This window comes from Lathamus discolor, chromosome 3, assembly GCF_037157495.1.
Source record: "Lathamus discolor isolate bLatDis1 chromosome 3, bLatDis1.hap1, whole genome shotgun sequence".
Classification (NCBI taxonomy): domain Eukaryota; kingdom Metazoa; phylum Chordata; class Aves; order Psittaciformes; family Psittacidae; genus Lathamus; species Lathamus discolor.
Window position 1 is genome coordinate 62,487,193 of NC_088886.1, and position 23,728 is coordinate 62,510,920.

The following is a 23,728-nucleotide window of genomic DNA, read 5'->3' on the forward strand; positions in this document are numbered from 1 at the left end:
CAAGCTGCCAAGGTGATCAGATTGATAAACTCTTGATTAGTCACAGCTTGGAGGTGATAAATGGAAGAGCTCACTGATGGCCTGAATGGCAAACCTGTTTCAGCCAAATACGGTATCTTATCTCCTGCTGCTGAAAGATTAGTTATGCACTAGGGAATGCTAACAAATACTTACTTTTTATTCTTCACTTTACTTTGGTCTACTTTAATGAGCCACTTACTTAAAGATGAAGAATATGGGATAGATGATGAAAAGGGAAGGAAATAGGTTAATTACTTTCTGTCTGGCAGGTAAAGCTGATCATCTACTGGCTGTGACTCACTAACTCATTATTTAAAGCTCTGCCCTTGGGTACTTCTGGCACTTGGCTTGTGGGTGCTGTGAAAACTGACAATCATGCTGAATAAGCAACAGCTCTCTAACTGCAAGGAAGTGTGAACATATGGTACTCCCAGCAGAGCAATACTGCTCTGCCGTTAAGTCCCATTAAGACTGGTTCCAAGTAGTAGTGTCTCTACAATGTATAAATCCTGTTTACCAGTTTACAGAGCATAGTAGGTTTACGTGGAATTTAGATCAGTTCTTATTCCACATTGTTGGGTTTTTTTTCGTGTTCATATTTGATACTTGTACTGTGGTTTTGGCCCTTGACTCAGGAACTCTGGCAACTGGGATACAAGTATGTTGCTTTTTAAAGAAGAAAGGTACTGGAAAACCCCAATTAAGCTGTATTTGAGTGGGTTTCATTTAAGCAATGCTGTACAACCCATAGTCCAGAAATTACAGCTGTGACAATATGTTCTGAGAGTTATATAGAGAAGAGTTCTGAGTATGTACCTTATAATCAGATTTTGTACACAAGTACATACATAACATGGGTGCACATGGTTTAAAGCGTAAGTTTTGGATTCATAAAGAGCAAGAGGGCATGGTTCAAGCTTTCAGAAAAGAGACTCTACTTTCACCCTTTTTGGAAGGGCGGAAATGGCATAGTTCAGGAAGAGCAGGTGTGAACAGGCATCCTGGCACTAATTCTCTTGCCTCAAATGCAGGGCTTGCACCAGTGACCTCTAGATGTCCTTTTCAATTTAAATTCTGTGAAATAAATAAGTTTTATTAAACAAAGAGGTCAGTTGAAAGTCAGGTCACCACATCACACCCAGAGATAACAGAAACTGATGGATCAAAGCAGAAACAACTTCCAGTCTTGAGGGAAGAATCCTTCACGAGTCCAGAGCTTGAAAGTACGAAACATTTTATATGTGAATGTAAATTTAACCTGTACCTACTTTTAAAACACCTTAAACTTTCTTACAGAAGTTAGGATCAGCAACAGTGGCCCCCACTCCTGTTAAACCCAGCTCAGGTTAGTACAGCCCATCTGCACTCCACAATGAGGAAGAAAGCAGTTTCCGTTTAAGAACAAGCTCTGTTACTGGTAACTAAAGAACTCTGACTGCAGAGCAGCAGGCACAAAGATTGGGACATCTCTTTCCATACTCTAAAGCAAGTGTTTTGAGTTCTCCAGGTGATAGTGTGAAGGCTATAGGCTGAAGCAGAGGCAGCATTAACTACGTGCAGTTCCTCATTTGCCTTGAGAAAAAGGCAGGGGCTTAGTGAACAGTGAAAGATCTCTGGTCTGTAGAGAGGAAGTGAACCCAGCTGTAAAGGAGCTACATTCCTTTCCTGTGGAGTCACTGTCACTCACTCCCAGGGGATTTTTACAAGGCTGTTGCATTAAATCCTGTGGAAAAGAAAGAACCCGACGTGTGACAGACAGCAGTTCTGCATTATCCTTCACACAGGCAAAGGTGATGCTGATTTGGGAATAATGTTTGTGGTATCTAATCTTTAAGAGCAGCAGCATTAACAAATGAGACAGGATCTTCTACATACCTTTAAGAAAAAAATATTTATTTATAAAAATACACTGGGATCAGTTTGAGAAGTGTGGCAATAAATACAGTTCAAGGAAGAAAAAGCATTTCTACATGGATATATTATGGCACAATAAAAGGTAAGTGCACCATCAATCATGGGACTTTTGTTGGCTCAAGACTTTGTACAAGCTCCCTTTTTAGTAAGACAACTATTTCTAAGTTTGGTCAGTGTTGATAATGGAATGAATACACAATCACAAATGCACGCTTATGTCTAATGCAGGACTTACCATTAGCAAACAATACCTAAGAAACATAGTAATGATATTAAAATCACTAATGTGATGTCTTAGATTTAATTGGCAAAGACCACATTTAACTCTTAAGCATGGAATTCTTTGCTCTCATCTGGAAAATAGAAAAGCTGTAAATATGTAAAATGAAGGCTTATTGTGGTACGTAAATACCTGCTTGAGTAGAGATTGTAAAAATGCATAGCTCCTTATTAGACGACCTGGCTGTACAAGAGCACTCCCCCTTTCACAGTATTCCTTTTACTTCATATGCAGTTACTGTTTATGCTGTAGCCTATAACTGTTACAGCACTAAAGGCAACTAGACAGGGAAAGGGCAGAGAAAGGAAATAGGAATGTATGTAAGGCAGTATTTCTTCAGGTACATTAAGTATAGTGTGTAGGAAAGACAGGTAACAATTCCACAAGGCTAGTTTCGTTCTTACTGAATAAAATAATGGACTAATACTGAACTTCTGATGCCAAGCTAATAATCAATGCCCTGGTCGCTGTACTGACCATGGTAATCTCTTTGATAGTCATCTTGGTACTCTCCGTGATAGTCATCTGGGTATTCTGCCTGATAATCGCTATCGCTGATTTCTGACCCGTTCGTTCCTGTTCCTTGGCTGCCGTTATGAATGACAGGCTCTGTTGGTGCAGCACAGTACTTGGGGTCATACACTTGCCGTCCAAGCCCATACACACTCATTCCCTTCTGTGAAGCCACTTTGTTGGTACCCATTTGTAATGAAATCGTTGCATTATCCACAGGCTGCAGTATGTGCTTCTGATCGTAGATGTCTCTCCTGGTACCTGGCGCCAGCATACCAGCCTAATAAAACAGGGTTGGAGAGGTTGAGTCAGAAGGTCAAGAGCTGCAATTACTACATTTATGATTACAACTAATACACCTTACTGGAAGCACTAGTGTTCACTCATACGTAAGTCACAGAGTAAAGTCTTTGCAGAAAACTCCAGTTTATTTTCCATTTTAGAAAGAGCATACTAAGTGTTTGGCTTGGGGTAGCACCCAGGAAGCAGTGTCTTTTTTTGCCTGTGTCTAGTTAGTACTTGAAATGAAGTTACTGTTTTCTTCTGGTATAGCAGCCAGATGGGAATTCCAGAAGCATCAGGTCGGTTTTACACTTCAAGATACTTAGCACAGAACACACTTGTTACTGATAAGAAATTCAAGTTTTTCAGTTACTGCATAAAAGCACAGCTGAAGTGTCTCCTCTCACTGCTGCCAGTTAGACTCTGCTACTGCACACAACCCAAACCATCCCATCCCACCGAGGCCTTCCAGGTCGAGTGTTGTATCTGCTCTACAAGCGTTGCACATGGTCCTGCTTACCTGACTGGCTCCTTTGTTAGTGCCCATCTGTAGGCTAATTGTTGTCTGGTCAAAGGGCTTATCAGTTTGCATTTTTGGATCATAGAGGTGTCTTCTAGTTCCATAAGCAGTCATGCCTGCCTGGCTGGCACACTTATTGGTGCCCATCTTTAGTGGGGGAAAGAAGAGGTGGATTTTTATTTGTACAGCAAGCACAGTCGAAGGAAACAAAGCTGGTTGGTAACTGATGGCTGAGGAAGAAGCAATTGCAGCGTGTGCTTTCCTCGTGTAGCTTGACCACTACCTGTTAATAAATTACCCTGTCTCTATACTGAGCTTCAAAAGCATACCAAAGGCAACTCCCATTCCAAGGCAATTCAGTCACTGGCATTTGTCCAACTGCACTGCAATTAGGATGGACGCATGCATCACAACGCAACCATTACCCTTGCCCTTGGACAGTGATGATTCAACTGCACTGCCACAACTTCTCTACCACAGGCATTTTAAGATTTTATGCTAGTTATTTTGGGGTTTATAACTATTAAGGGAAGGGGAGAGGAAAAGTTTCTACCATATAAGGAGCTTTAGCTAGCCAAAGAATCCTACTTTAATTCCACTTTAGAGGACAGACAAGACACTGCTAACATTAGCTGTCCCCTTCCTCCTTATCACTCTTACTGCAGATCTAAAATAGAAAACCTTCCAGGAAGTCACCTGAGCTTCTAAAGCCAATCAATGGCTTACAAGAGCTAGAAGCTCATATACTTCCTTCCATGATAAGAATATGTTGTGATTCTGCAGCTGGTTTGGCATAAACAATAGGTCAGTTAATCAAAGCAAGAGAGTTGTTCTCAACTGTAACAGATTAACTTGCAAGCTTGAATTTCAAACTTACCTGCAGGCCAATTACACTCTGACCAGCCTTTAGTTTTCCTGCATCAAAACTTCGTGCTTGTTTCTCTGCATATTTGACACCAATATCAATTGTAGTATGAAAACCTTTAGTTTTTGCCTGTTTAAGGAGAGGGAAAATATTCAGTGTTTAGAGTGTATTTTCTGTCAAGGTCTTACTGCCCTGACCCAGGGCTCTCAACTGATGCGACAAGCAGACTTATCTCAAATGAGACTCTCTTGTCAGGGGTGAGCTAGCAGTCCCTGCACCATTTGACAGCGGCACTCCAAAGCTACCCAAGCATCTTGTGAGAAGGACATTCTGCAGGGATTAGTGTTCTCCTGTGAGCCTTCCCATTTCTGTGTATGCACACGCAGCTCCAGAGCAAGACCATGTACAGTCAAGTCATCTGCACAGGTGTCCCAGAGAAGCTGTGGCTGCCCCATCCCTGGCAGTGTTCAAGGCCAGGTTGGACACAGGGGCTTGGAGCAACCTGCTCTAGTGGGAGGTGTCCCTGTCTATGGCACAGAGTTGGAACTGGATGAGTCTCTCCCAACCCACTCTATGATCTAGCCCCTCGTGACAGGCTGCATGGTGCTTTTCCTATTTACGTGTATGGTAAGGGTGCCTCTGGACTGGAATGTGGATGTGTGGCAATTCCATGGGTACAAATACTTACCAAACCTGCTAGTGCCACCAGAGTAGTCTGTACTTGAGTCATATTTCCATTTTCAAAAAGATCATTTGCTTCAAAAATATCATGTGGCTTCATGCCGTAGACTTGGATAGCTTTGATAAAATTCCCAATGTTCTCCAGCTAAACAGAAACATAAAGCCAGTTTTCTACTCAGTGTTCAATTCAGGAACTAAGGAATACTACAGCTTTCTGGTGTTGGTTCGTTTAAGAGTGACTAGTGGGAAGTCTTGTTTTAACACTGACTTCAGAAATCAATCTGAGCCTTTATCTAGCCTACTCTAATGAGTATCACATACTTGGTTAGACAAAACAGCCTCAACTGTGTCCCTTCCAAGAGAAATACTAATAGAAAACCTGCTTCGAACTGGAAAATCTGACATGCTGTCTGACTTCAGCAACTGATAATTCTGAGTAAAACAAAAACATAACTATGTGGATACTAAAAACGTTTCACTTGGTTTGAAGGTATTATCTCGCTCACCTCCTGGAACACATTCAACTAAGCTTTTGGGGCTTATTAGCACTTTTAGCACTGTGCACCATAGAAACGGGAAAGGAACATAGGGAGTACAAGGAGTAAGGATTGAATCCCACCTTTCCTTCTGAGGTCTTAAAGAGGTATTAAAACTTGTTAAAAACATAGAAATCCTCCACCATATTTAATAGTATTCAATGCCAATAAAACCAAGAGGCTGACATAGCAGTATCAGGCCAGTCCCAGCAGCAGTAAAGGCAGTCAGCTCTAACCAGCAACCTTTCCAGTGCTTGTTCTAAATGCATGTTGCCTTTGATAATCCCTCGGCTAGGAGGAAGTGCTGGGTAGAGCACTCAGAACAAATCAAATCTGGATACACTGAAATAAAAGACTGTAGTTTGCACCATATTGTTTTCTGTTACACAACCATTTCTTCTGAGACTTCCCCTCCCAGTTGTGATTTAATTCAGTATTTAACAGTTGGTTTCGGTTTTTTGTTTGGGGGTGTGTGTGTTTGTTTTAAACTTGGAAAAAGGCCTTGCTATAGGGCTCTACGTTCTTCTTCCATCTGGTATTTCACCTAAGAGCTACTAGACACCTAACAGTAGCTACACTACTATTAAATATACACTCAACTGCCATTTAGGAGCCATCTCAGCTGTAGTCGTTTTCTGTTAAATGCTGTTCATGTATGCAGTGTCCTCAGCTGTTGTGTACGTGTCATACAAAACTCAGTGCTATTAAGATTGAAGGTGTACCATATTCACAAAAGATTTGTTAATACAGAGCAAAAGAACTGTTTGGGGGTTGGAGGTGTTAGAGGTGTAGTTTTGGGGGGTATTTTTGGTTTACCTGGTGCCAATTTAGTTTTGATTGATTAATTTTCTTCACTGATCCTGGCTGCAGCTTATTTATAAGCCTGGGGAGGTGAAAAAAAGGGAAATGCTTAAACAATAAATCTCATCCTTATACCATCTGTTGCAGGCATCATGTAGTATTTTCACTCATGCTTTATTAGTTGCATTAGTTTCATCAAAATGGTTAATTTCTTGGTTTATACCGAGTGTCTAGCTCAGATCTCAGCTCTCACAGACCGTAAAAATGTTTGTGTGCCATTTGGTTATTATAGAAAGAGCTTCACTGTTAAAATTAGGAATATTTAAGAGATCTTTACTGAAATATAAAGGAGATTTAAGTTTTCATTTATCCACAGCTGTCTCCCACCCTACTGTCAGCTATCTTTGACTACTGTTGTTGATGTGTTTGAAGGGGAGTCTTCAGAAAGTCCCTTCTTAGTTTCTCAAAAGTGGAAAACTGCTAAAGATAAGGTTACTTTGATGCTTACTCGCATAAGATGATGCCATCTTTTAATCCCAGTTGAAAGTTTGCACCAATGCTCAGCCCTGTCACCTCTTCTATCCAGTTCCGTAGATCTTCTTCTATCTGAGGGTCATACTTCAGGGCAATCTGTAACACAAGCAGTCGTAAAGTTACTTCACAAGGGAAAACTGCAACCACAAGAACTCTGAACTGCCATGCCAGCAGTACTGCTGCTCAGATGTAGATTTCTACACGGGAACTTTCAGATGATAGATTTGAAGTTCTTCATCTGAAGATTATCATGGGGTGGGTATTTTCCCCTTTTCAGCTAGATTATACTTAATGGAGATGACCGAGTAAGTTTTCCCCTTGTTGCTACAACATTCAGAGTTATCTTGCTGAGGATTCTGGGAGGTTTGTGTGTGGCTTTTTGAAACTCCAGCTTTGGTATGCCTGCTATTTCTCTTTTCTTTGGCCTTGCTGGAAGACTGATGGAATAACCTGTGATCTCATGTCTTAATTGGAAAGAGAGAAAACCTGCAATGGTCTTTGAAGTTAAAGGCATCAAACAGAGGCCCAGAGCTGTTAGCAAGATGACTTAAAAACTCCTTTTCCAGATGTTCAGACTGCACAACACAATGTGTCAATCACTCAAAATCAATCCATGTAACTGGAACGCTTAAAACCAGTGAAGTTGAATGCTAGCAGCTAAGGGAGTCTGTGCTCCACTCTCTGCCCTTGTTCCCCTCCTCTGCAGACACTGCAAAGCAGCTCAAGCTTCCTTCAGCCTAAACCTGTTCTTTTTGCAATGCTTTTCACTATTGGCAAGTAAGAATTCTATCCCTGAAAGCACTGCTACTTTGTCTGCAAACAAAACAAGTGATCTGAACCCAAGATTTTATGGCATAAAGAACCTCCTCTGGCATGGAGGTTGGCAACACTTTTCCACCTTCATAAGACAGCCAAAATCTGATAGGCAAGCACAGAACATGTAACTAATGGAAAACCAGCTCAGGTCCCATCAGCTGCTTACAAACTCCTACCAGAAACTCATGTAAAGCTGTTCACATTCAGATAAAAATGTACATTTCAGAGTTTTTACATGTAGTCGTAGACTTAAGCCCAGAAAGGGCAGATTATTAGCAGTTATTTATACTGCAGGAGATTAGAATTCCAACCATTCTGAAGGACTTGGGTAGAGACAATTGCTACATCTTGGCTCGTGTTAGTAATCCCCAACTCCAAACTGACCAAACAGAAAATTACAGTATTCTGTTCTCTATTTTTCTGCTAAAGGGAATGGAAAATTCCAGTAACTCTGGCTTCACTTCAAAAACTTGCCTAAGTAATACTTATTTTCCTTAGACTATTTGTAACAGTGGTGCTGTAGTGCCTTACTTACAGATCAGGATAATGGACTAACTCATTCCCTTACTCAGATCTTGATAAAGGTAAAAATGTTGTGCAGTATTCTGCACAAGATGACAAGTACTATATTCTTCATTTATAGTGATGGTGATGCCAGTAAAGGGTGGGCAGCCCCTTTACTGAGGGGCTACCAGAAAGGTTAACAACTTGAAACTGGTGTATGAGGAAGCTGGTTATCTTTCTCCTTGCTAACCTGGTGATTACAGAATCACAGAATCCCAAGGGTTGGAAGGGACCTCAAAAGATCATCTAGTCCAACCCCCCCGCAAGAGCAGGGTAACCTACAGTACATCACACAGGAACTTGTCCAGGCGGGCCTTGAATATCTCCAGTGTAGGAGACTCCACAACTCCCCTGGGCAACCTGTTCCAGTGCTCTGTCACTCTTACAGTAAAGAAGTTCTTCCTGATGTTAACGTGGAACTTCCTATGCTCCAGTTATCTTACAAACTACTTCTCACGGCTATCTGTATTTCCTTACATGATCCCAGCCTTAGTCTGTCTCCCCAGGAACATCAGCAGAACTTGATGAGCTAGTTCAGGGTTACAGCAGAGCAGCAGTCTTGGCCATAACTGAGTCAGTTGTTATTTTGCAAAAGAGAAAGATCCCAAAGCATCCCTTTCAGACTGAACCATAGCATCACACTCTTCTTGTGCATTAGAGAACCTACAGAGAGACCTTACAGAAGTGAGCTTACCCACAACATCTGAAGTTGGGTGTACAGACAGGACATACAGTAAATAATGTATTTGTGTACTCTAGTTCAAAAGAGGATTTGTGGAAAGGTCAGAACCTGGTATGCTCTTACATTCCAGTCAGAAGACAGAAGACGATTTGGGCTGGTCATTTGTATGTTGGCAGTTCATATTACATCAAAATTGCTATTCTAACATGCATGTGGGTACAGGGAGGGGGTTAAACTGATCTCTTCCCCAATTCTTAGTTACAAATGTAATGTATGTTAATGCTTTCTGGAAATTCAGGCAGTTTCTGGTTTGGTGCAGCTTAAAGACCAGGCTCACTCACAGCTGAGCCATCCTGCAGCTGGAATTGGTTTTCTACAACCTTTTTACAACTTCATTTATTTTTTAGTACTGGTAATCATGTCTGTGATCATGCCACCAAAAGACACATTTAAAGATCCATCACCTCCCTCCCCATATTAAAAGAAGAGTAACTGTGGAAGCCAGTAGGAGCGAGAGCCCCAAAGGCTTGTGTAAGTGTGGCTGGTTTAATCTTTCTTGGCAAGCATATAAAGGAAAAAAAAAAAAAAGGCAAAGATTTCCCTCATTTACTACTAAGTGCATTCCATAGGTGAGATTACAACTGAGCTGCATACTAAATTGCTGCCCCCATTGCTTGGGGAACGTACAAGTAATCAGATGGAATTTTATCCCTTCTGAAAAATATTTACTTGATGTTGGAGTACTTCACCATGTGTTCAAATCTTGAGCTTTTCAAGAGGGCTTTAACTGTCTCTGAGTATCACTACAGTGCTTATCTAGAGACAGGAAACAGAAAATGCTTATAGATGTGTGGAAACTTGTGTTACTGTCACTGAAAGCATCGCTATTGGATGTGCTGGTTTTCAGAACTGCCTTCATTCCTGTACTGTCTGACTTAAATACGGTACACATTTTCTCCTGGTTTTTGAACTGGTGGGAAGTTAGGTTACAAATAGTGAGGAGTGGTGGTAGTTTCTTTGAGAGCTACACTTTGAAAAGCTACAGACATGGAAACTTTAGGGTTTGGATTTAAACATGTGACAAGAAGGGGTTAAACAGGGAGAGGGACAGGTCAGGTACTACCAGAAGCCAGGCATTCTGCTTACTCAGGATTCTTGGCTCTTTTACTCCCTATGGCACAAGCAGAAGTTATGTAAAACTGCTAGTAAATACTCCAGATTTTCCACTCTATCAGAGTTGCTCCAGTTTTCCTTTGATTCAAAGGAAAGGGGCCCTAGCTATGAGGGAGAGCTGGAAGTTTTGCTATAAATGAAAACAAATTAGGCTTTTTCCATTACTCCTCATCAATATGCTGATTAGTAGTACTGATCTGATTAGTAGTAGTAGATCTGATTCACTTTAAGCACTGAACTTTCATGGAGGACACTTAAATCTTCCAACTCCACTGCAAAAGAAAACACCGTCTACTAGAGATGAAAGCAGTAGCTGAGCAGCTTCATTCAAAGTATACATCATCCCTGCCATGACAAAAGCTACTGTTCTAGGACACTGCAGAAAAGATTCAATGATAGCCATGGATATAAAGATGTTATAGAAGTTTAAAACCAGACAGCAGGAAGCCAACTGTTAATTCCTTTACTTTGTTCTGACAAATCTTGAGAGATACACAAAGTTGTAAATGCTACTCTTCTTGCTTCAGAGATGTAGATTTAAGTGTTAAGAACACACCTGAAAGGAAACTATAGTTTATACAAGTGGTCAAAAGTATTGGTGATCTCAGGTTGTGGGAGGAAACAAGTAGGTGTTACTTGCTTTTAGTAGCTGATCCACATCCATTTATGACAATGTATGCCTCAGGCTAGAGTCCTTGGGATTAAACTTGATTCCTCTGGCAAGCTCACACCCGGTTCTCCCAATTTATTCTGTTCAGGCAGAACGTTGCTGTTTGGGACCTCTTACGGTGTAAAAACCCTCCCTCCATCTGTAGTACAAGAACAGCAGTTACCACTGTTTTTATCAAGTGTATGGATTCCTGGACAGAAATAAAATTCTGCTGGCCAACTTTAATTATCTGTCTGTGTCCCTTGAAGTTACTCAGTGTGCCTGTAGAATGTTAAGTTTGAGTGATGATGTTAACCAGCATTTCACACCATAAATGATATCATATGTACTTTCAATTGTCCTTTCATACTAATCTTTTCCAAATTACACAGTACACACTATCCACCAAGGGCCATGCATATGCCAAATCTCCAGTTTAAGAGTTCAGCTGTCTGTATTGCTGCTACTCTGGAAAAATCCTGTAACAGTATCTCAAGGAAGCACTTAAGCACACTGCACAGCTCTCTACAAGTCACTGGGACTAACAAGTCAAAAGGTTCAACAATAAAAGCATGTGCTTGTCAACGGGAGCGAACAACTCTATCATAGAAACAGCATTTGTCAACAAAACCTGTTCTCCATAGGGAGAGATTTGGTGTGGCCCATGTCCTCGCTTACAGTGATACAAAATACCTAACTGCAGTCAAAAAAGACTGAGAAAGCTTAAGAGCTGGAAACTCCAGCTCTTTAGGCCTGAAATTGCACAGTTTATGTTTTAAGCAGCAATTTGTTCCTTTGTCAACTTTTCAGTTTTTATGAATCCAGAACTATCTGAGTGAAACAATTTTTATGGTTTCAGTGGTAACTACGAAATGTTCTTTGCACTGAAATAAATACTACCCTCAGGAGTGATTTGTCTTGCAGAGGCCAAAGATTCTAACAGATACTTCTTTACTGCTTGCTTGGCACTAGTTTGCAATGAGATCTTTCTCCTTCCTTTTTTTAAGGCTTTATAGTGGTGTGAGTAAAGATGAAGGATCTTCTCTCAAGGCAGGAGCTTGTGGAAGTGCTTACTCCTCAGAAGTGGGAATGATGGCAGACTATATGGCTAGTCCCAAATTATCCAGAATTCCAGCTCTTGGCACCTGAGTTCCCCATCCCATTCCTCACCTGCTGTTCTAGAACACAAAATCCAACCCAGTGAGCCTTCATCAGAAGGACAAAATTCCCTCTTCACGTATGTTGAGCAAGCAGATGTCAGAGGAGGCATTATTTGTGCATGAGAAACCCAAAGGTAATGAGAATTGTAAATGTAAAAATACAGATGAAAACCAAATGGGCAAAGTACTTCAAAAACTGAAAGCCACCATTAAGTATGTCCTGGTATCTGAACACGTATTGTTTCTTGTCATTATGGGCTGTTGTATAGAAACTAGATGGAGCTAAATGATCTTATGGTCTTTTCTAACCCTAATAATTCTATAAAGGCAGAGAACACCCTGTGTTAACACTAATATTGAAAGGTCTTGCTACATCCTACTGTGATACTTAGCCCAGATTTTCCAGCTGTATCCATTTTGCTCAATATTCAAGAGTATTTTTTGTTATATGCAGTAGAATTGATAACTTGCCCACATCTCACCGTTTTCTCTGTAAATCAAAACTAAGGCTAAAGGAGGGATGGATACGCATCAGTCCAAAATCCCTGGCACCCTTCCCATGGGTACCAGTTTAAACTCTGTGAAGTAAGAACAGCTATGCCTCAAAGTTTCCAAGTCATTGTACAAGTGAGATACCTGTAGTCATGCATGGTGTTTGCTGCCAGATCAACAAGCTGGAAGAACTACGTGTTCTACTCCCCGGCTGCCAGATCCGATTGTGTGACAGCTTCCAAACTAGTCCAGAAGCAAACGCTACCATCTCTCCCTTGGAGTGCACCAACAACTTGTACACCTGCGCTTGGACTGAGTGCTGGTTCCCTCTTTCTCTACAGCTAAACTACTGCAACACTCTCGCCCCTTCAAATCTGTTCTCACCGTTTTCCTCATGTTACTTGTTCTTATCGTTTCTTGTTATAGTCACAGTTTTCTGGCTTTGAACTCCAGTTCTCCTTAGTCATCAGCTTTCACCTTCAACTGTAGCACCTTCTGGTCCTGCCACCATAAACTGTACTTCTTGATACTGAGTCCCTTCGCACCGTATCTTTAGTCTGCATATTGCTGAACAGTTTAAGTTTTTTTGCAAAACATGGTTTCAGTAATATTCACTCCCTGTTATTTGAAATCATTGCCGTTTGCATTTGAAAAAGCAGTGGAATGTGAAGTTTCTCCTCAGCTAAGACACTGTTGATCCAACCCAATCTGTTGCATGAACAGCAAATCTGAAAACAATCTGGTTTTCCTAAGAGTCATCCAAGAAGCATCTCCTGAGATGACTTCTAATGTAACTCTGGTAGTTATCAAAGACGAGATGGAGACTGCAAACAAACAGTAACATCAATGAGCGCTGTACCTTACTGTGTTTTTCTAATTTACTGCTACTACAGCAAGCCAGGAAATTACAGATTACTTCACATTTACTTATTTTTCTACCCAGTGGAAAAGCTCTTAAAATATGCCATGTTACAAGGAAACTGCATTTGTGACTCTGTGGTCCTCCCCCAAGGCCCAATGCTGTTGACGAGTCTTCCAACTTCACCAAAAGAATGGGCAACATGAATTCAGCACAGAGAATGAACCATAACAACCAGCTTCTGCTGTGCCCTGCTCTCCACCCTACACCCTCCCTTCCCAGGGGTATTTCTGACCAGTTCAAGTTCAGGAGGTGAGGCACAATGTTGATTCTATTCCAGGAAACATCCCAACATATTTTGGATATGGCCACCCAGGCAGGTTGTGCTTTAATCAAGTAGAGTTATAAAAAGAATACGATCTATAATTAATGTGATATTAAAGAAAAAAACAAAGACCATAAACACACTAGAAAACATTTACTTAATTTTTACTATCCATCTTTTTAATGAAAATGCAGCTTATGTAAAATCAAGCCCTAAACCTGCTATGCTGAAGTTTATGATCAGTACAAAAGGAACAACTGCAGTTATAGAAAAGCCAGCCTAACCCTAAGGAAGAGGTTCTGATTAAACATGCTGTAAGAACTTCTAACCCAGTGTTCTTCAGCAATAAAGCATGAGCAGGAACTACAGTTGGCTGTTCTTTCACCTCGGGGGTGAGTCAGGGATGCAGATACACACTGCACCCAAAGCTCAGGCTACCACAAGGTAAGTTTTAGTCTCACTACTGTGCATACCTGAGTTCACTGCAGGTTTGAAATACATGAGCAGCAGTATGTGTGGGCAATGCTGTATGGCAAGTGACACGAGAGAGGTCCCAATCCTTGGTTACTTAAGGTTCCATTATTATTCTGTAGAGCAAAATGCTCAGGTGCCAGGACTGCACTTCAACTTTGTTTGTATGTTTTGTTCCAATTCTTTTCCATCCATTCAAAGACCGGTTCTTTACCTCTGATGGTTCATCTCACAGTTTTTGTTATTACAACCTGTTAAGATTCTTTCAAGGAGAATGTAGCTTTCCATATCACAAACATTCTGATACCATCATTCCATCAGTAACGGATGCTATCAAGACAGACCATGGCAAAAAGGCAACAGTCTTTATCTTCTTAGAAACTTACTTGTGCTTTTTACTTCTCTGGAGCATGATTAGTGCAATGATGTCAACAAAAATAAGTGAAGAACATTTAGTCTTAGAACACTAGATATGTGTCTGAACTACATATGCTTTGTTGACTTAACACTGAATTGACTTTCAGGTGACTTCAACTGATCTCACACACATGCAGTTAACCAAACCAGAGACAGCTCAGGTTGGTCAGGCTGTGGGAATCTCATCAGGTGCTGCATTGCAGCTCCTGTTCCAGTGTGTTCTTCCACTTGGTGTGTACTGACCTGAGCTCTAACTTGTGCTTTGTCCATGTTCAACACGGGAGATGTTCTTGGGGGACCAATGTTAGCAGCAAAGAGCTGGCTTTCACCATGAACACCTGAAGATAACCAATCCCTTCCCAAATGCATGTGCCTGTTATGCTTTATCTTTCGCTGGGAGGGCTTCTACCATTTAGACAATTGATTAGGGACAACAGAAAAGTACTGTTCCATGAAGTTACTCTTATTCAAGCAAAGCCTAAGTAAACCTAAACAAATATGCTAAGATGACGCCCTCTGTCTATAAATAAGAGATAAGAGGTCTATAAATAAGAGGTATCAGTGGAAATACCAACAAAAAAGCAATGTAACAGGAGAGCTTTGTCAGCAGGAAAGCAAAATGAAGTTTTATGGTAGTATTTTAGAGTTTTACTCTTCCTACCTGTGCAAAGCAGGATAGAAAGACTTGTTTAGAATCCATCTGTAATTCAGCCAGCTAGGGCTTGTAGTAGATCATATCCCACCTTCATGAAAGCATTTCAGAACAGCAAGGAGCTGCATAAATAGTTTTTGTCCAAATTCAGGAAACGACTTGGCATTCAATTCCTGCACAAGCCACACAGAACTTCAGTTCATCACACCTCTTAAGGATTACTCTGAAACCCAAAGGGATGTCTGCCTGAAGTCCCCAAGAAAAATCCTGTTTAGACCCCAGAAGCCCAGCTCAAGACTTGGAGAGGAAGCAGCAAAGGCACTGAAGGGTTAAAGTCCAGTTTCCAGGATCAGTGACTGGAACAAGTTCAGACTCCCAATGCTTAAAGCACGCTTGGGACTGGGTAAGGCAGCTTGGCCAGAGTCCCAGCAGGGCACTGGAGCATAGCTGTGACAGCAGCATTTCATGCCTCGCTGCAGTGGTCTTCTCTTACTGCCAGCTCCTCCAGTGTGACCAACACCTTCATCCTCTGTAATTTGTATGTCCAGAATCGTGTCTGCTTCAGGTAAAAGATGGCTTATATAAGCAACAGGAAGTTTAATTATGTCTCCCCTCCTAGTATCTACTAAACGAGGTTAAGTAGCTACTCCTTATGCACTGGGTTAAGGGAGGGGGGGGAGAGGGGAAGCAAAAAAAGGGGTTGTTGAGGGTGGTTTTCTTTTGTTTTAAAGACACAACACAACAAAACCAAGCATCCAACCACCCACCTGAAGCAAGACAAAACTGTTTGTGAGAACACACTCTAATTCAATCCCACTAAATAGAAACAACACTGGTTACTCTGAAGCATGACTGCACAACCAAAAGTATTTACCCAAGAGAAAGCATTTGCTGCTGAACACAGCTCTAGCAGTTAATAGCTGCTCTCTGTAAGCATCTGATTCTAAACATTTTTAAGCCAAAGAGTCCCTCTTAAAGGGAAAAGAAGGATTTTCACATGATCTCACTTAGAAAAAATCTGTTTCAAATTGCCCTACGTGTCCTGGCCTCCAGCCCGTTTTCACTGAAGGCCTTTCCTGTACAGTTCCATAGGGGCTGGGAATCTCTACAAAGTTTGCCTTAAAAGGATGTGTCAGATGCACAGTGCATATGGTGTTACATAGTTACAGAAGCTACAACCTGGAGTACAAAGAAGTTTTTATCTTTTATTCTCCAAATTTGTTCAGCAAGAAAAAGCCTCCAAATTTGTGTTCTTGCAGAAAAAGCTGATGTGAGGAGAAAAAACTACCAGTGACTCGCCATTATCCCCCAGTCCTGCCTGCACACATCCAGCTCTCTCTTGAGGATATTGACTCAGCAATCAGGATATAATAGGTATTTTTCTCTACATTTTAAACCCAGTCTAACTCTGCAACCATACAAAAAGCACCTTCATTTGTACATTTCAAACAAGCACTACCATAATGCAAGTTAAACTTAACTCTTTTCTGAGACTACTAATGCCATTTAATAGTCATGACTCTGACAGACTCTGTTTGCTTTCTTCAGAGGTGTTCTGGCCATAGCAGGTATACTGTGAGCTTGCACGTGAAGGACGCAAGACTTGATACTTATTCCCCAGCCTTAAATGTGAACCTCAGCGAGTTTTCTATCATCAGTTAAAGTTTTACTACAAGTTTATTAATCCACCAAAACAAGGTCACTGTGATACAGGAACACAGATTCACTGCAAGTGTGTGCTGGAGAGGGACTCTTCATCAGGGACTGCAGTGACAGGACAAGGGGTGATGGGTTCAAAGTGAAACGGGGAGGTTCAGGTTAGATCTAAGGCAGAAGCTCTTCCCTGTGAGGGTGCTGAGGCACTGGCACAGGGTGCCCAGAGGAGCTGTGGCTGCCCCATCCCTGGCAGTGTTGAAGGCCAGGTTGGACACAGGGGCTTGGAGCAACCTGCCCAGTGTGAGGTGTCCCTGCCAGTGGCAGGGGTTGGAACTGGATGAGCTTTAAGGTCCCTTCCAACCCAAACCAGTCTGGGATTCTGTGAAATCTGGGAGTGCAGATGCAGTGTGCTTCCTAAGGTTTAACATCACACACAAGCTTACAGCAAACATCCTGGCTCTCAATTCACTTTTGATTGCGGCAGCACTGGCAGTCTCTATCTGTGCTGTCCTCGTGCACGCACACAAGCAGACTTGTCTGGTGCTCCACCTCTGCTTTGATGTTACAAGGCAGTGACAGCTAGTCCCTGCTGTGCCATGCCATTCATCACCTTCCTCCTAGAGGAACAGTGTGAGCCAAGAAACAGAACTGGGAATGACGCCCCTTACGCAGGGCTTAGCGCGGGGCTGCGATACGTGGCTCGTAGTCCGAGAGCAGCTGTGCACTGCTGCAAGGGACAGTTCTGGGACATGTGAGGACTCTAAAGACAACTGTTAACTTGGCAATGGCATATCAAGGGTTGCTGGGGATTTAAACCAGTGCAAAGAAGACATCATTACCTCCTGTGGGAGTGCTTCACAGCTACAAGTGCCAGATGCCATGAGGGCAGCCGCTTGCACAGGTTTGCTTCATCTCACCTACTTGGGGGTACCAACCAGTGACATTGATACAGGGTATGTCTACCCAGTGGGCTCCCGAAGGCAAATCTTTGTCCATGGGCAATATGCAAGTGGGCAGAATGGGCAGTACTTGGCTGACAGACAGAGGAGGCTTTAAGCAGATGGCAGCGGTGTTAATATCCAAGTTGCTGGCAAGGGAAATATTTCCATGTCACATTACTTGCTCCTGCTTATCATAAAAAGAGATTTATCATCTATGCAGACCATCAACTCAGTGCTTTAGATTTCATCACCACCAGTTTGTACCTATGTCAGTAGGGCTACTTATTACTGCCTTAGAATTAAGAATTAATTGAAGTAGCCACAGAGTTGGAAATGAATTCAGGTGGCAACACGTTCTGAGGAGCACTGCCTGGCTTGGAAGCGGAGGGAAGAGTGTGGCAGGACCCAAGTTACTGAAGTTTAGCATTGTCTGTCACCACAGGGGTACTGTAAGTGAGCTGGAGAATTCCAGTCATTTTGGTTGCTGATACATGTGAAATAAAAAGCATCATAAGACTGACAAAAACCCCCAACTTTCCACTGTTCTTATCCCTAACGTGGTTCAAGTGGTGCCTGCCATTATCGTGCCAAACATTCACTGACTCTAAGTACAGCTGTGGAATTACTTAGCTGTCATTTATGGGCTTTGGACATAACTCAGTTATCAAACCTTTACCATTAAGAACTTTAATTCTGAATACATTCTGTGCATCCAGTTGCTACATTTCCTGACTAAACCTACAGCAGAAGTTTTCACTCAGTACTTAATTAATCCCTGTGTATTCCAGATAAAACACTGAAACTGACACTTGGCTAGTAAATGTTAAGTTCATGCTGTGTGCTAGTTGATCATAGCTCTTGAACTGAAGCAAACTGAAGCTGAATGCTTGATATGTAAAATCCTTCCGCCATTCCCTCTGTGAAGTTTCAGTGTATGTGTTTCTATTACAATACTTCTGACACCACCACCATGTTAGGTTGTTCACTTATTCCCCTTGCAACACACTGAAGATCTGTATCATGGAAAAGGTCACACAGGCTGAGTTTATTTCAAACTTAACTCCTGGATTTAAGGCAGGACTTGGCTGTGTAGCTTTTAAGGAAGGAATATCTTTGATTGACATCTATGAACAAGACAATGGGAATGCAGAGATACCATGCTGTCAGTTACTGTCACAGAAGATATTCACTGGTGCTCTCAAAGCCTAAGTTTTCATTGCCTTTATCCAATAAAGGCTCCATTTTTATTACATCATTCAGACAACATTAACAGCAATTCACTTGATCAGAAGCAAACATTCTTGCCTCAGGTTCGTAAAATCTAGTAAGCAAACCTAGAGGTTTGGTAAAGGAAAACAATCTATGGGAAGTATGGAAGTGTTAAACAAATCTGTATTGGGAACAGTTACATTTTAAGAAGGAAAAAGGGTATTACTACTGTTCTGAAAGGAGGCGTGAGGAAGAGGAAGGAGAGGGCCCAACTGCCCAACTACAAGCAGCCAAACCTCGCTATTAAATCACTCATTTACAAACCTGAGACTGAATGATTCAAATCTGGTTCCCAGCTAAAACAGTCACACCAGGAATTTCTGGACGAAGCCATTAGGTCCGTTTGTTTGGCCTGTGGCGAGTGGGACCCAGAGCCAGAACCGGCTCTTCGGCAGTGCCAGGAGGAACACAATGATCACACCTGGCCAGCATTATCCACCACGGGTTTCAGTTCTTTCTCATCATGGGTATTTGCCCTTGAGAAGGAGAGCAGGAAGTGTTGCAGAACAGGAGGGGTTCTGTTTACAGGCTTTGTCTGTCGACAGCCTCCAGTTTGAAACGTGGTTCTGTTCCTTTTCCATATTGCCAGGGCTTGGCCTTTCAGGGCAGCAGCTTCGGGACAGACCTCACTCACCTCAGGCCTTTAAAACGTTAGGGAAATGGCAGTGACCAGTGCCAGCCTCCTGACAGAGACACAGCTCAGCAGGAAGGTCAGAGACTTAAGCCAGGACATAGCCAAATGCTGTGCAAAGTCCTGCCCATCCTTCCTTTCACATGGAGATGGAACTGGCAGCGCATCAAATGTGAGAGGGAGAAGATAAATGCCTGTCCCACACAAGCCCCATTTCCACGGGAAGGGTGGAGTCACCAGGAAGCAGCTGAATGAACTGGAACCTCTCCTTCTCCTGCCGGCATTTTGCTTTGCTCCACACCTCATGCAGCAAGACAACGAAGCAAAAGCTTGTGCTCATTTCTCACCGACCTCAGTTGTACATCAGGGACAAAGAGAACACCAGCACGCAGCTCTAGCTACCGGAATCACCATCTCAAACCACACGGGCCTCATGTGCTGCAGAAACTCTCCCATTCCTTAAGGAGAAAAGGATTTACTGCCTGCAGAAGCAGCTACCCATTTCCATCAGTTTCAAGGGCTCTACACGGAACATTTGTTTTGGATCAAGTATCTTCTGTGATCTCAAGTAAACAGGGAATCGGCTTCAAAGGGATTACACCACTTTGACTACCTACACATTTCTCATGCAGGCGAGTTGCCTTACGGCTGGGAACCGGCACACGGATGTCATCCCTCCTTTGTAGGACAAGGACAAGAAATCCAGCCCAGACCTTATTGGTGTGAACTGACGTAGGAAGCAAACCGAGGAGGAGGAGCCTCAAAAGAACTAAGCCAAGATTTTGAGCTTAGGAATGTAATCTTGAGCATCAATTAAACCAAGTTCTGCTAAAGCACCATGATGTGTCACATTCATCTGCTCAAATACCACAGCAAACAAAAGGTCTCTTGGAACACCAAGACAATGCCAAATGAGGAAACAACCAAACCAAAGGGGCTTTTCTCTCCAGCACAGCTGGGCTGTCAGGCAGCACAGCCATCAACACGTCTGTGTGCTGCAGCACAAACACCCCTTGGGGATTAGCGCTGCACGTTAGGGACAAGGGATCTAACATTGCCCAGCATTCCAGCAGGGAAGTGCCACCACTACTTACAAACATTGCGTTAACACCATGTTCAAACCAAACCCAAGTCTAAGAGAACAGTTTCACAAAGGGCTTCAGAAAGTGTGATTAAGATCAGTACCAAAAACGAGCTGGAAACCAGATGATGGTCGTCAAGTATTTACAGGATGGAAGGAGCTGGAGAGAGGAATCCGTGATCTCTACAGACATTATTCTCTGACCCTCAGCTGTACAGAGAAACAGAAATGTAACTACACAAGAGTTAGCTGCAAGACATGAGACAGGAGGTATGCAGCGTACCCATTTATAACATAATTGCTTTGAAGTTTGAGCTCTTACAGCAGGAGCAACATTCTCAAAGTTCAAAGCTGGTTTCACTGTTGGTTGCTTTTGTTTCTTTGCCTGGTTTGGTTCTGGGCTTTTTCCTAAAGGAGATGAGTTCGTTTGTCTCTGGTGCCTTTGAATTGTGCTGGTACAGCTCCTCTGCACTGACACTTCCAAGGACTGTAAGGCTGCACAAGTAAACCTGTTCTGCCACACTACATCCACCCCTCTGCAACATTTGCTTTGAAGCAAGCAGGGAAGGTCAGTGAACAGCAGACACTCAGCACCATCAAGTAGAAGGCCCTTTGCATAAAGACATGTAACACACCAGTCTGAAACCCTCTGCTAATGCACGGGAACAGTTCCTCTCAGGAGGCCCTAAGGAAGGCGAGAACAATAAGGACTTTTCCCATTTTGTCCCCATAGGAGGGATCACTGTTAAGCCTACAGGATTCTGTCGATGGTTTTTCAGGTAGCAGAGCCTGTATGTTCTTCCCAATTCACACGCAACAGCACACATCATCTGTTTTACTGTCTATCTGACGGCACAGAGAGATGACCAAGTTTAGATGCTGGAAGGAATCGCTCTGGAAGACATTTGTTCCATGATGTCACCAACTTCTGGAGCAGAACCCCCCAAGAAGCTAATAACGGGGAAAGAGGAATCTATTTTGGGAATTTTCCAGCACACCAACTTTAGGCTTTCTGCATCTATGACACTGTTTGAAGTGAACTACTGAGGCTGAGAACATTGGGGCTGTTCAGCATGGAGAAGAGAAGCTGTGTGGAGACCTCAGAGCAGCCTCCAGTGTCTGAAGGGGGCTACAGGGATGCTGGAGAGGGACTCTTCATCAGGGACTGCAGTGACAGGAGAAGGGGAATGGCTTTAACCTGCCAGAACAGGGGAGACCGAGATGAGCTCTTAGGCAGAAGTTCTTCCCTGTGAGGGTGCTGAGGCGCTGGCACAGGGTGCCCAGAGAAGCTGTGTCTGCCCCATCCCTGGCAGTGTTCAAGGCCAGGTTGGACACAGGGGCTTGGAGCACCCCGCTCTAGCGTGAGGTGTCCCCGCCCGTGGCAGGGGCTGGAGCTGGATGAGCCTTAAGGTCCCTTCCGACCCGAACCAGCCCGTGCCGTTCGAGGCGCGCACGGCTCCGGCAGCAGGGGCTCGGCTCCTGTCCGGTTCGGCCCGCGCCGCGGCGCTGTGCCCGTGAGGAGCCCCTGCGAGCGCCAAGGCCCGGGCCGCGGCCCCGCAGTCGCCTTTGTGTGCCCGCGCGGGGCGGGCGGGGCGGGCAGACAATGCGTGGCCTGTGCGCGCCGCCGTGCCCATGATGTCATGCGGCTGGAATGCGCCGCGCGGGGGGCCGAGACGCGCCGCGCCGCTCCTCTCACCCCCCGGCCCGGCCCGGCCCGGCCCCCGCGGGGCGCACCGGGACGCCGCGGAGCGGGGCTGCCCCGGCGGGCAGGTGCGGGACGAGGCGCGAACGGCGACGGCGCTGACACCTCTCCCGGCCCCGCCGCCGCGGTGCCGCATCGCGCTCCCCGTGCCCCCCCCCAGAGACCCGGCGCGGAGGCGAAGGCGGCGGTGCGTGCACACAAAGCCCCGCCGCACCCGCGCGGCGCGGCCGGCCCGTACCTTGTTCTTGACCTCTGCAGAGAGCCCGTAGGAAGGCCCCTTGTTGAAGTGGGTCATGGCCGCCGTGTCGCCGCTGCCGGGGGCGCTGCTCGCGGGGCGCTGCCGGCTCCGGGGGCTGAGGCAGAGTCCGCCCGCGGCCGCCGAAAGTTCTCGTCCCTCCCTCGCGGCCCGGCCCCGCGCGCCAATCGGGCCGCGCGCCCCGCCCCGCCCCGCCCCGGCTCGCAGCGCCTCGGGGGCGCGTCAGCCGTGAGGAATCCGCTGCGGCGGGGCCGGAGGGGCGGCCGGGCCCGGGGCGCCGCTGCGCTGCGCTGCGCGGTGCGCGCTGGGCTGCGCGCTGGGCTGCGCGGGGGGTGCTTAGATCCGTAGGGAGCTGGACGGGAGATGGCGCGGAACGGGAGGAAACGCGGTCTCTGTGAGGCGTGCGGCCTGCACGGAGTGTCCCTGCTGGGCAGCGGGCCGCCGCGGTGGGACAAGGGCTGATGGGCTCACACTGACACAGCGGAGGTTCAGGCTGGAGATACCGGCGGGATCGCAGCGGGGCCTGCCCGCTCCCGGCTGCGGGCACTGGGCCGTGGTTGGCGGGCGCATGGGAAGCCGGGACAGATCCAGGCCTTGGTTCATTGAGGAGCGCTGACCGAAACCACGGCACTGCGTGTCCGTGCGTGTTAGCGTGGCCCTGGGCGCACAAAGCAGCCTTTCAAATGCAGTTACATCGTGACGGGTTTGAGGTTAATAACCAGAACCTGATCCGCTGCTCGGAGGCAAGGAGCAGCCTGTGGCACCCCCAGGAACAACGGGCCCGTGCTCCCGTCTCATAGCAGACATTGGATGGAGCGGCTGCTCCTGACTCCGGCTGGGCCCACGCGAGCTCTCTCCCAAGGCCTGTGGTGGCTGTAGCCCAGCCCCAGGGATCACAGGAGATGGCTGTGTGCCGTGGTGCTGTGCATCAGCTGGGCTCCGACCGCTGCACAGCCGCTAACGAAACCGGCCGGGGCTGTTCCTA

The 23,728-nt window shown here is 44.7% G+C and overlaps 1 protein-coding gene across 1 annotated transcript; it reads right to left on the bottom strand.

The window, feature by feature from the left end:
* Positions 1–1,893: 1,893 nt before the first annotated feature.
* Positions 1,894–22,895, bottom strand: CNN3 (calponin 3). The gene is made up of 7 exons (XM_065675604.1): positions 22,726–22,895; positions 6,922–7,043; positions 6,429–6,495; positions 5,084–5,221; positions 4,408–4,524; positions 3,531–3,677; positions 1,894–3,008 (listed from the first exon to the last, which is right to left on the bottom strand). Exons 1-7 carry the CDS (start codon positions 22,780–22,782, stop codon positions 2,661–2,663), a joined length of 996 nt encoding a protein of 331 aa, XP_065531676.1. The 5' UTR covers positions 22,783–22,895; the 3' UTR covers positions 1,894–2,660.
* Between the last annotated feature and the right edge of the window lie 833 nt (positions 22,896–23,728).

What these genes read in the sequence shown, in the direction of transcription:
- CNN3 (XM_065675604.1), bottom strand. Translation starts at nt 22,782, where the DNA reads ATGACCCACTTCAACAAGGGGCCTTCCTACGGGCTCTCTGCAGAGGTC. An exon ending in TGGTGGCACTAGCAGGTTTG is followed by an intron (nt 4,525 to 5,083) that starts GTAAGTATTTGT and finishes CTCCTTAAACAG; the next exon opens with GCAAAAACTAAAGGTTTTCA. An exon ending in AGAGTGTAATTGGCCTGCAG is followed by an intron (nt 3,678 to 4,407) that starts GTAAGTTTGAAA and finishes CCCCCACTAAAG; the next exon opens with ATGGGCACCAATAAGTGTGC.